The 12,322-nt window shown below is 52.4% G+C and overlaps 4 protein-coding genes across 4 annotated transcripts; 3 read left to right on the forward strand and 1 right to left on the reverse strand.

Annotated features, from left to right (window-relative positions):
• Window positions 1-44: 44 nt before the first annotated feature.
• HMPREF1120_01857 (uncharacterized protein) lies at window positions 45-6,161 on the forward strand (the record flags this gene model as incomplete). The annotated part of the gene is made up of 1 exon (XM_009155885.1): window positions 45-6,161. The coding sequence occupies one exon, from the start codon at window positions 45-47 to the stop codon at window positions 6,159-6,161; it is 6,117 nt and encodes a 2,038-aa protein (XP_009154133.1).
• A 1,035-nt stretch (window positions 6,162-7,196) lies between these two features.
• Window positions 7,197-9,338, forward strand: HMPREF1120_01858 (uncharacterized protein; the record flags this gene model as incomplete). Its single annotated transcript, XM_009155886.1, has 1 exon — window positions 7,197-9,338. One exon carries the CDS (start codon window positions 7,197-7,199, stop codon window positions 9,336-9,338), a length of 2,142 nt encoding a protein of 713 aa, XP_009154134.1.
• On the reverse strand, window positions 7,603-11,022 carry HMPREF1120_01859 (phosphatidylinositol glycan, class H). The gene is made up of 3 exons (XM_009155887.1): window positions 10,188-11,022; window positions 9,775-9,977; window positions 7,603-9,488 (listed from the first exon to the last, which is right to left on the reverse strand). The coding sequence occupies exons 1-3, from the start codon at window positions 10,648-10,650 to the stop codon at window positions 9,411-9,413; spliced, it is 744 nt and encodes a 247-aa protein (XP_009154135.1). The 5' UTR covers window positions 10,651-11,022; the 3' UTR covers window positions 7,603-9,410.
• Window positions 11,023-11,141: 119 nt separating this feature from the next.
• On the forward strand, window positions 11,142-11,849 carry HMPREF1120_01860 (uncharacterized protein; the record flags this gene model as incomplete). Its single annotated transcript, XM_009155888.1, has 2 exons — window positions 11,142-11,640; window positions 11,689-11,849. The coding sequence occupies 2 exons, from the start codon at window positions 11,142-11,144 to the stop codon at window positions 11,847-11,849; spliced, it is 660 nt and encodes a 219-aa protein (XP_009154136.1).
• Window positions 11,850-12,322: the final 473 nt, after the last annotated feature.

The raw sequence follows: 12,322 nt of genomic DNA on the forward strand, positions 1-12,322 counted from the left end.
GCCAATGTCCCTCCCTTCTTTAGCGATAGAGAACATTCCGCAATATGTCTGGCTTCACAGCCCTCAACGTCGAACCAGAAGACACATTCGAAGAGGAGATCGACGACACGAGGGAAATCCAGCTTGAAGAAGCATTCAAACTTTATCAAAATGCCTTGAGACTCCACTCCCAAGGTCCCGAGTACGTCCAAGAAGCTCTTGAGGCCTACAAAGAGCTGTTGCAATCAGAGGTCTTCAAGTACCCTGAAGTCGTTTCAGAGTTCGCCCACGAAGAACTCGACGATGAAGTCATCCCATCAAGCGCTCAGCTCGACGCCGGATCACTTCCACTGCTCCCCAGTAACGCCGCCGAATCGTCTGCCAGCTCAATCCCTCAGCTCATCTACCTCGCCTTCAAAAATCGAGGCCAGTTGCTGTTAGACATCGCGCACCATCAATTGTCAAACAAGGAAGGCTCGCGTTCTGATTTATGTCAGCATTACGCGAAAGCTTGTGATGAGAGTCTGCGAGATTTTGCCAAAGCCTTGGAGCGAGACGACACCGACCTTGACTTGTGGAAAAAGGCTGCTCGTGTTGCGGACGTGTTGTCGACACAGAGAATAGCAAGATTCTGCTTGGAGAGCGTGATCGCTGCAGATGATGAGGATTTTGAGCACTCGATAGATCTGTCCGGTCTCGATGAAGCATTTGCAGCGGGAGAACTGGACGAGGTCGTTGCCTTGATCCAAGATGACCTTACTCAACTTCGTGGATCCGAGATGCGGCCCAAAAGCAAATTGTTGGCTCGCTTGAAGAGGACGAATGACCCATATCCATTCCTTCCAAAGCGTGCGAAAGTTCTTGAATACAATGATGACAGATACCGGCCGCTAAGTTTTGCTGTGGGCCAAATCAATTTGAAACCATCATCCCCCGATCTTTTCTCCCTTGGCCGGGTCATCCGTGACACTGTTCTCGGTATTCAAGAAGGCTCTATGGCATTGAGCACAGCCACCATCGTTCGTGCCGAACTGCAGCATCCGAGACTCATGCTAGATGACACCGAGATGACTTTGAATCCCGACAACAAACCCGGGACAGACATGCCACCCGTCGACAACTCTCCTTCGGAGTCGAAAGAAGCACCGTTGTCTCCTACCACCTCCCGAAGTCAGCCTGATTCAACCATAGAAGTGGAATCATTGACCTTGAAGCATGCCAGCGAACCTGAAGGTGGAAAAGATAAGGAGACTAAAAAGATTGAAGAGCCAGATGGAGACACGATTGAGGTTGACCAGCCACATGAGGGAGTGTCCGAAACTCCAATAGTAAATACACGGAAGCGGTCCGCTACAGCTGCTGGCAATGAGGAACCTGAAGGTCGCACGAAAAGCAAACGGATCCGTGCGAGGGAGTCGTTGGCCGGAATGGCCGCCCAGGAGGATGAGACAATGCATGAGGATGTTCAAGCTTTCCAGGACCAACTTGCTGTTCTTGACCAGGCGGATCAACTCACGTTTGAATCTGCCAACCTGCTCCTCCAACCGATTGGCTTGAAGCTGTTTGATTCTGCTGCTGATGTTCGAGAAGCGTTCTGGCAAGGGGACGACAAGCTCAGCAACGAGGAGACATCCAAGGGAGCTCATATGGATTTGCAACTTCTTGCCGACCTCAAGAATGCTCTGCTGGAATGGTCTGACGAAAAAAGCCATGCCATTCTACATGGGCATGGCAACCAAGATTTTGTCGAGAATTCCGCGGGAATGTCGCTGTTTCTGCAGCACTCCAAAATTGCCACATCAAAAAGACCCATTGTACCGACCGGCTCTGATGAAGCAGCCCTTGTCTCGGCAGTCACGCAGATCAACGCTGGGGCGACCAACATCTATGATGCGGCATTTTACTGGCTCTTTTCGGTTCTTAGCAGCGCTCAAGGCGAAACAACGGCGTGCACTTCCTCTTACTTGCAAGACGCATGGAATGAAGACATGAAGGAAACCGTGGTACAGTTGGCCTTGGTCGCCGAACCTCAGTTATATGAAACCATGCGTCAACGCCTGGACTGGCTGGCAACTTCACAAACTGGGACAGGTGCCCAACGGGACTTAGAAGTCGCACGTCACTTTGAATTTGCGGAGACTCTGTTCGAAATGCATCTCGACTTGTATTCGGCGGCCACTAGGCCAAATGCCAAGGTCGACGAGGTGACTCGCGTCGGTCAGCGCGACCGCTTGATGAGATGGTCAAGTCTCGCGGATGATTTCATGCACCTCTACATCGATAACTCGGCCGAACCAACAATGACGGACCCTCTCGTTTTGAGGCTCATCTGGGCATCGACCATCTACGCTACCTTGGCCGAAGAAGTCGACAAGACACATGTCGTATTGTGCCTGGAAGATTTGAGAACAGTGTTGGAGCAAACGCATGTCGACCCAATCTTTCTCCCGAATAATACCTCCATGCCGGTCATATCCGTATCGGCCATTGACCAAGAACTGTCCCGCCTCAACACTTTGGACTTCTTTACGAGTGTTTTCAACAGTGACAACAGCGACCCAGTGGCGGTGATCGAGAAGCTGGAGCCTATATTGGAGGCTAGTGCGCGTTCTCTCGAAGATGATGGCTCAAACCCCGATCTTCTGGCCGGCCTGACACCACAAGCCGACCAACTAGTCAGTTTCTTAGAATCTGGCGATGCCGCCCTCAAATTGTTTTTATGGCGACGCCTGCAGAACGCATACACAGCGATTTCGTATACTCCAAAGGTCGTCTCCTGCCTGCTGAGAGCTCTCGAGACGAGTGTCAATCAACTGTATACTTCCCGACATCTTGAGGCAGATGCTCCGGACCGCCAAATCTCGATGCTCAAATGGTTGCGGGATATTGATGAGATTCTTGCTCGGCTACTTGCTAAGGTCCTCGATGAGCCCGCCGCATATGAATGTATCGATGACTCTCACCTTCGGTCGTCGTTGAAGGCTACGACCGCGCTTGCTAAGCTGCTTCACGGTTTTGTGATCTATGATGACTCCATCAGGATAGGTCAGACGCCCGGTCCACAGCTCAAGGGCACCGCTTCGACGAAGTTGTACGAGAAGAGTAAAGACCGCTTCAAGGAACTCTTGATCCGCACGTGGATTTTGCAGTACACTCTTGTCAAGGAAGCTACTGTTCAAGATCGTGCTTCATATCCTCGCGCAGGTGATGATTTGGCAGAATATCTAATCAATCTTCATCATGCTATGGGTATGCGGCAGTATTGCAAGCATGCCAACAAGGCGATTGTCAAGTTGGTCAAGTCCGAATTGGACACACTGGAGACCACTCAGGACTATTCGGAAGACTTGGCCCAGGTATTCTTCGATCTATATCAGCTTCGATTCGCCAGCGGATTTGGCGATGCAGACCATGGTTGTCCCCCAGAAAATATCGATCGAAAGACTGCTTGGCCATTAGTTCCGACAATCATGAAATACGCTGAGCGCCACAACATCAAGGACCTGATCAAAAGTGAGCTCAGGACCACGATCGAGAAGGTCCAGCAGGCGTTGGGCACGGTGAAAAGCAACCCTGCGCTTGCATATAATAAGCGGATAATAACTGCGTACCTCAAGTCGACCATCGTCCCGGAAGATCTGTACCGAAGCATTCGTGGCATTGGCGATTTGCCGACTCGTCCAGTACATGGCGACACGCAGGTCGCTGCTAGCTGTGGATGGTATTTCCTACTGGGTCACTTGACTCTTGCCAAATTCAAGTCGGTCAAACGGGTCAACCCCACGGCCACCGACGATTTGGACGTGGCCGCTGGGTTTCTTCGGCAAGACCTGGACCATAACATTGAGAAATGGCAGAGCTGGTACCGTCTCGCACAAGTTTACGAGGCCAAGATCGAAGACGATCTTATCTGGAATGCTACGAAACTGAACGAATCTAGAGGCGAGATTGCTCTGCTAGAACGGCAAGCCATACACTGTTACATCATGTCGACTGCCATGGCGATGAGGTTGGCGGACGCGACCCTCGAGACGGCGCATATGATTGAAGATATGCTCGCAGAGTTTGGGAGCCGTCTGTATGCGTCGTCTAGGCCTCCATTGAACATGGAAGCTTTCAGAACGGACGAACAACAACGTCCCTTGAGCAGCAGTGTGGACCAGACCATGTCAAAACAACCCTTTCATCCCCCTATTCGCGAGTATTCACTATGGAGGTTTGCTGCTTATCTCCTGAGCAAAAAGCTTACCGATCGACCAAAGCATTGGACGGTGCATTACACGCGCGCAAAGTGTTTATGGAAGATGTTTCAGTCACCTGAAAACAATGGTCGCGTCTCGGCGGAAGATGTACTTGACGCCATCACGGAATCCATCGAAGCATTGCCCAAGAAAGAAAAGTCGAATGAACCTATTTTGGAGCCGCATTACAAACTCGTGTCGGTGATCTACAAGATGGTCAAGGCTGGCGCGCTCACGTATACACAAGCCAAGGAGTACATGCAAGCGACCCGGTACGCCCACAATGTCCGCCTAGCGGAGGACGAAGAAGGCCCGCTGTGGGTGTCGTATGTCCTCGATATCTTGAAGAAGCTTGGCAACGCCGACAAGTCCAACTGGCATCATCGCATAACAGCCCGTGCTGCCCACGTCATATACGACGACGACGCCACTGCCGCCGGGGCTCTTGGAGCTAGACACCAATTTACGCAACAGATCTTCACCAAAACCATGACAATACAGGTGTGGAAGCCCGAGAATGAGCGTCCCGGCCGGCACTATGTCTATACCGGTCGGTATGTTACTTTCTTCGTGCACTTGTTGGAGCAACTGAAGGACCGAGCCAACATGGACCAATTGGTGCGGCGGATCCGGAGGAAGACCACCGACTTTCTTGACCACGGCAAACTGTGGGAAGAGGTTGTCACAACCTATGTGCGCCTGATGCGGCGCATTGGGAACATCCCAGAAGGCCGTGAACGCGCTCTCTTTGATGGTATGAACTTTGAAGAGTTTACCAAGCGGTCGGAGAAAATGGAGACCTGGGCCCGAGACCCTGAAACTTCGTCGGTGTTTCTAGACGTCATGCGCGATGCCATCGACCTCAAACGACTCAACAACAGCTTGATGAAAGGACCCTTGATCGACGACCTGATCGGTGACTCATATGCTTGCTTATATGAAGAGTTTGTCAGGCAGCTGCCTCCCGAGGAACAGCCGAAACCACAGGCGGCCGTGTTGCCCCAGGGCACTTTCATCAACATGACGACGGATCTGGCAGGTGACAGTGAAGATGCCGAACGCGCGCGGCTGAACGACATGCTTCGTGCGCAAGGCGATGGTGCTGCCGACGGACCTCTGGCGGTCTCCATATCCGCACCTGTGGGTCTGGGTCTTCAGACGCCTTCTGCCCTTATGGGGATTGTTGGTCAAGCCGAAGTACAGCGAGTACCAGGTAAACCCGGCCGTACAAAGACGGTGACCAGACGCGAAGTCCAGCGGAAGGCCGAAGCCGCAATTGTCAAACCCCCGCCCATCAAGACCCCAATCCTGAGCAAGCGGCCTATTGTGGAAATACCTCGCAGAGATGTGGAGTCGCCCATGGACAGACGTCTTGCAGAGGCCCGAGATGAAGACCAGGAGGCTAGCAGACCCAGTTCACAGGGTGGCAGTGTTCATGACAGCGCGGATGGCGAAGCCGATGGAGAAGAGAATTCGGGTAGCGAACTCAGCGACCTTGAAGACATGGGCGATGAGAAGAAACAACTTCTCTCAGAGCTTCAGAATGCCAGGGACCATGGTGGTGAAGTGGAAAACGAAGGGGATGGTGGCGACGACGAGGAGAACGAGGATGATGATGGCGCTGGTGGCGATGCTGGTGAAGATGGTGGAGAAGGTGCCGAGAAGGAGGTTGTCGAAGGCTCGGGAGAAGAAGACGACGGTGCCGGAGAAGACGAAGAGGAAGGGGAAGAAGGCGAAGATGAAGGGGAAGAAGGCGAAGATGAAGGGGAAGAAGGCGAAGATGATGAAGGTCTTGAGGAGCCTGCCGGCCACTCAGCTGATCGACAGAGGCCCAACGTCGACGACAGTATCGAGATTCAAGATTCTCAGGAGAATGCTGACGGCGCCGGCGCCGGCGGCAGGGAGAGCACAGCTGATGGGGAGGCCTCCAGCACCGTCTAGGATATCTCGGTCAGAGATTGCCCGGTAGTGTGAAAGACTTGTTTACAGGGTGCGGAGATGAAGACTTCCGCCATGCTGTACTGCACTGCAGTCATGGCCTCTTTTCGATGCGAGGCGAATGATGCCTCCATTCACGGCTCATGCACAATGGCTAGCAGTAGGTGCCAGGTACTTAGCTGTCTTGATACTTAATCTTTGATACTCGTACCCTGCTGGCCTAGCATGGCATCGACGAGTACATGTTTCCATGAAAAGGGAGTGTTAACTCTGTCCTCGTCTATGGCAATCGTCGGCGTTAGCATCTGGTCTCATACTTGTCGACTAATACCGGTACTGTAGTACTAGTAGGCGTGTGTTTCTTCTCCAAATCCACGGATGGTAGTAGTAGTGGCAAGGCTGTACCGCAGGAAAATATTTCTCCAACTCATCATTTATGATTGCTTCTGTAATTACTGTTTATTATTTTATACAACACTACAATTAGAAAAGTACCGTACACGGCCGGTTGCCTGTTGTGTCCCTTCCCTTGCCTGTGCTGAACATACACTGTTTGCGTGTCTTGACGAATTATTTCGAGAGTCTTGTTATCAACAAAAGACAGATGCGCGGTGTCACCGGAGTCCATCTATCCGTCTCTGTTCTTCGATTCGCATGCCTCTTCGCCATATTGCTCGGCCCCAGCACCGTCTCTTTTGCAGCACGAGCAGTGTGGAATTGGTCGTTGGAACGGTAATCTCTGCGCATTGGGGCAATCGTTCAGTCGAAATCCTCAGACGGTCGTTTCATTATTATTGTCAGAGTCACTCTAAATCTTGGATTCTTCCGATTCGGACTGCGATCGCGAGTCGGGAACGCGCAACGAGCACGCGCGCACAATACACCACCAATTCGTCCACGTGCACAAATACCACGGAAGAAGAAGGGGCAGGAGCAGGAACAGAAGAAGGGGCAGGAGCAGGAACAGCGTCTACTCGCATCACTGGCAGAACGCCGAACAACATAATAAAAAAGAAGGAGAGAGAACCGACAGCGACAATGGCGGACCCAAGCTCAGAATCGGGCTATAGCAACTACAGCACGGCTGAGCTGATTGAGCGCATCTCGGCGTTGGAGCGACAACTCCGCGAGCAAACTGCGCGGGTGTCTTCGCTCAGTGGAAGTGATGGCAAATCTACATCTATATCAACATCTACTTCAGACGCAAGAGCAACCACTTCCACCTCCAACGCAGCTCCAAATCCACAATCACAAGCACAATCACAAGCACAATCACAAGCACAATCACAAGCACAATCACAAGCACGGTCACGAGCAAGGTCACGCTCCGCATCACCCTCCAGACGCGCCCAACCATTCGATCCCAGCAAGTACACGACCCGCCACATCGCGTTGAAATTCGCATACCTCGGCGGCCGGTACAACGGGTACGAGCACGCGAATGGGAACGTGGCGCCCCTACCTACGATCGAGGAAGTATTGTGGAAAGCACTCTGCAAGGCCCGACTGATCAGTCCGCCCGTGGCCGAGGGGGCGGACCAATCCACAGATGTGGTGTGGGAGAAACACAGGCGGCTTTTGCTGTATACGGACGGCAAGAGTGGAGGGAAAGACGAGGCGAAAGGGAAAATCAGGCTGGATGTCAATTGGGACGGGTGTCAATACAGCAAATGTGGGAGAACGGATAGAGGCGTGAGCGCGTTCGGACAGGTCGTTGGGATCCGGGTGCGGAGTAATCGGCCTATCGAAAAGGGAAAACCACGACGACAAGAATCACAGTCCAAATCTTCGACGTCTACAGCGACAACAAATACCGTCCCGCCGGACGGCCAGTCGGAGTTAGATGATCAAGATGCGCTTATGATGCCGATGCCCTCGATTGACGTGGAAGATCTGGAAGCCGAGTCCTATGCCAGACCGTTTGATCCGATCAAGGATGAACTCCCGTACGCAAACATCCTCAATGCCATCTTACCGCCGGATATCCGTGTGCTCGCTTGGTGTCCGGACCCGCCGCCGAACTTTGACGCGCGCTTCTCCTGCCGTCAACGGCGGTACAAGTATTTCTTCACGAATCCGGCGTTCTGTCCTACTCCCGGCCCGAGGGGTCTGAGATCTACCTCTGCTGTTGCGGAGGGGGACGAAAAGCAAAGCCAGATCAGAGAAGGGTGGCTGGACATCGAGAAGATGCGCGAGGCCGCAAAGAAGTTGGAGGGATTGCATGATTTTCGTAATCTGTGCAAGATCGACCCGAGCAAACAGATGCCTAGCTGTGAGCGGAGAATCACGTATGCCGACATTGTCGAGTGGGAGGATACGGGCAAGATGTTCTCGTCGCACCCGGCGCTGAATCAGACTGGCGCCAGTAGCTCGGGACTGGACAGTGCGTCTAATTCCAACGGTCTGAATGTTGCCGCTTTGCTTGGAAAAGGGGACGCATATTCGTCATCCCCGTCGCCCACTGTGGCTGGGGTTGGAGGTGCAAGTGGACCTAAAGTCTATGCTTTCTGTGTCCATGGATCTGCGTTTTTATGGCACCAAGTCCGATGCATGGTTGCAATATTGTTCCTTGTAGGCCAGGGACTGGAGCAACCGAGTATCGTTGACGACTTACTCGATGTCGAGAAGACTCCCACAAGACCGATGTACGAGATGGCCGACGACGCCCCGTTGGTGTTGTGGGACTGTATCTTCCCGGACAATACCGATGGGAACGGGGAAAACGATATGATGACCGACTCGCTCAATTGGATTTATGTGGGCGATGAAGCCGGCCTCGCTGCACTCGGGGGTAAGGGCGATGGCAAATTCGGGCCTAATGGCATCGCCGAGGACTTGTGGGGACAGTGGAGAGAAGCCAAGATGCAAGAAGTCCTGGCTGGTAGCCTGCTTGATCTCGTCATCGCCCAGGGTGACGGTTGTGCGTTGACCCGTGAGCGTGGCGGCGGCCGTGGCAGTCAGAAGGTCTTTGATGGCGGCAGCGTTGCTAGGCTTGCGGGTCGCTATGTGCCGGTGATGAAAAAGCCCAGGATGGACGCCTTACATGTGCAGAATGCTAGGTGGCTGAATGGGCGGAAGATGAGGCGCGATGCTAAGGCTCGGGAGGCAGTAGAAGCACAGGAACGGACGAACGGAGCAGCCGATGCCACAGCCGGGATTCCCACCGAACAGGACGAGTAGAGCCAGCAGTTGCTGTCTCTGGGGTAAATCGGTATGGGCTGGTCATTGTGCAACAAGGTGCTTGTGTTATGTTCAACGGATCCCCGTGTACAAGCATTTCCGTGCACCCCTCCAGACTTCTTCGAGGATGTCGCGCCGTGGGAGGAGTGTCTGTTTGAGTGACTGGTCAGCTGGTGATATGATATGATCTGGACTGGCTTTTACATATTGATTTGGGCAGTTGGTCGTCATCTTTAATGTGCATCCTTGGTCATGGTTATAGACCATGAATAGCCTTGTCCAGCCGCTGCAGGCAGCGCAAAGACATGAAACACATGGAGGACATGTATCACGAATCAAGTAATGACCATAGAACAAACGAGAGAAGCAAACAGGATGGGTTAGATACGTGACATGACTATGTTTCCAGCTAAAAGCGCAAAGGAGAGAAACCTACTGGGAAAACAACCACCACCTCCGTAGCCCCTTCGACAATCACTGCTAGGTAGAACCTGACTTGGAGCCCTTTGAACGCCTCGTGGATGACAATGTCTTGGATCTGCGTGGTCGGAATGAAGGTCGTGGTCGGACCCATGAAGAAGTATCGGGAGCTGGTGGACGTTTGGATCCCCAAGCCTTGGAGGACGAGAAGGGATTCTTCTGTTCGAGTGCAAGTCATTTTCGGTTCGTCAGTAATGGTGTAGAATCAGCGTAGTACGAGTCAATCCACGGAATATCGGGCAAGACAATATCAGAGAGCAGGGGTACGGGAAATCTAGGGGGTCGATGTCACCGCTAATGGTAATGTCTCCATGAAAAGTACTGCAAGGACCATTGATTGGTGAAAGTATAGCAATAACTAATACGTACCGACATAATCCCTCTTCAGACACATATACACCACGGCCAAGCTCAACGGCGCCAAAATCCACCATTCCGTGCGCTCGGCGATAGACTTCACCAGGCTACCCCCGACACTCAGTTGGAGCGCGGTGTCTGAGTAATTATCCAGAAATGCAAGGAATGTCCCGGTGGCCGTGGTTGGCGTGCCTCGTCGATGGTGGTATTGTTGGGCCTTGGCCACATTGAAAAGGAGGACGTAGAAGACCAGCATTATGCGGATGGTGTGGCGTAGGACGGTTGACCAAAGCAGGTGATAAACATTTTTTAGTCTCTCTGTGTATTTGTAATTGAAGTGCTGTTTGGAGACTGGTGTCGAGGGTGATAGCGCAGGTGCTGGGTTATGTCGTGGCCGACGAGTTGTGACCGTGAACAACACAGTAGTGGGTGATGGCAGATAGACTTCGAGATATTGTGTAGGTCCACTGAACATGGTTGTTCTCACTCAGGCGTATCAAATAAGAAGATGGTTATGGCTGGTTCTTGGAGCAAGGAAACGCTGGCGATGTCCTTTGGTGGGATTGATTGTGCAATGTTTCCATGGAGTAGTTTCAAAGAAACGTTCGTCTTGGACGAAGATAGAGCCTGCCACAGTTGGATAAAGAGGCTAAGCCTGCATATAAAAAGGTTTGAGATATGATATAACTGTTTACTGCCAGTGCATCATTGGAACAGGAGGTTCGGTAGGGGGGTCGCGAGTGGAGGAAGTGAAGCCGGAATGGAACAGGAATGATCCGGAGCTAGCTTCTTCTGGTATCTCAGCCTCAGGTTTAGAGTCGGCAGACCTTCCGTTTAACTGTCACCGTTATGCAATGTTCGGGCGGGCGTTTGCGCCTTCAGACTTGGGCAGCGATTCAACCAGGCTCTAGATACAAATAGACATTTCAATTCTCGCAGTTCGGCTGCACAGATTCGCTGCCCACTATGGCTGACGACCAGCGTGAGACTGCAACCTTTTCATCTCGTAATACCAATACTGACAGGAAAGAGCGAGATTCGTCCAGAGACGAAGGCCGTCGGCGCAGCAGATCTCCTCGCAGAGACAGGGAAAGAGACAGACGTGAAGGCCGACCTCGGCGCAAGGATGCAGGCTTCAAATGGAAGGAGAAGCGCCAGGACGATACCGAACCCAGGCGAGACCGCGATCCCGGCCTTCAGCGCGGCTACAGAGACCATTATCGACCACGATCTCGATCCAGGTCACCGCCTCCGCGGGCGCGTTTCCCGCGTGGCTACGATAGGGACCGACCAACGAAGAGCGATGGCGCAGAGAGCAGGCAGCCGGAGGAACGAAAAGAAAAGAAGGAAAAGAAGGAGAGAAAAGCTGCACCTCCGACGCCCAGCCAGCCCATGATCATTGTCTATGTCAACGACAGATTGGGCACGAAGAAGGCTATACCATGTTATCCCACGGATCCAATCAGTATGTATACCTTGTTGTGGTTGCTTTCACGGTTCTAACAATTCGCAGAGGACTTCAAGGTCATAGTCGCTTCGATGATTGGTCGGAAACCCCACGAGATCCTGCTGAAGCGACAGGGAGAGAGACCGTTCAAGGATCAACTTACATTGCAGGATTATGGTGTTAGCAATAACGTCCAACTCGACCTCGAAGTCGATACGGGAGATTGAGCAGTGGTATTCGACTGGTCCATAATGCAATAATTCGTGCTACATGAACTAGTGAAATAGTTGGGTGAACGGGACGACGCAGCCATGCAAGGGTCTTGCCTGGTTATGACTCGGAGCCAGCCTTAGGACTCCTATCCCACCATGGCACTCCAGACGGCCTTACGACACATGTTTTATACTCCATGCCTGTCTTAGGACGTTCTGTACACAACGTGCAATAAGAGTCTGTCTCGTCCAACCGCAACTGACGCAATTTGGCCTCGGAAGAATGAAATGCGGAAGGTGGGGCGAGACAAAAGTTCTCTCCCTGCGGATTCACCAACCACTGCACTTCACGTCTTGTAGATGGATTTTCTTTCTCGTTATTGTCATGCCGACTGTCGCCGGCAACCTGGGTTCAGGCCTAATGCAGGCTTCGTCTTCTTCGGTCAACATCCTATCGTCCTTCGCTTCATAACCTTTTCCTGAACCCC

The sequence above is a fragment of the Exophiala dermatitidis genome (genome assembly GCF_000230625.1).
Source record: "Exophiala dermatitidis NIH/UT8656 unplaced genomic scaffold supercont1.2, whole genome shotgun sequence".
Classification (NCBI taxonomy): Eukaryota; Fungi; Ascomycota; class Eurotiomycetes; order Chaetothyriales; family Herpotrichiellaceae; genus Exophiala; species Exophiala dermatitidis.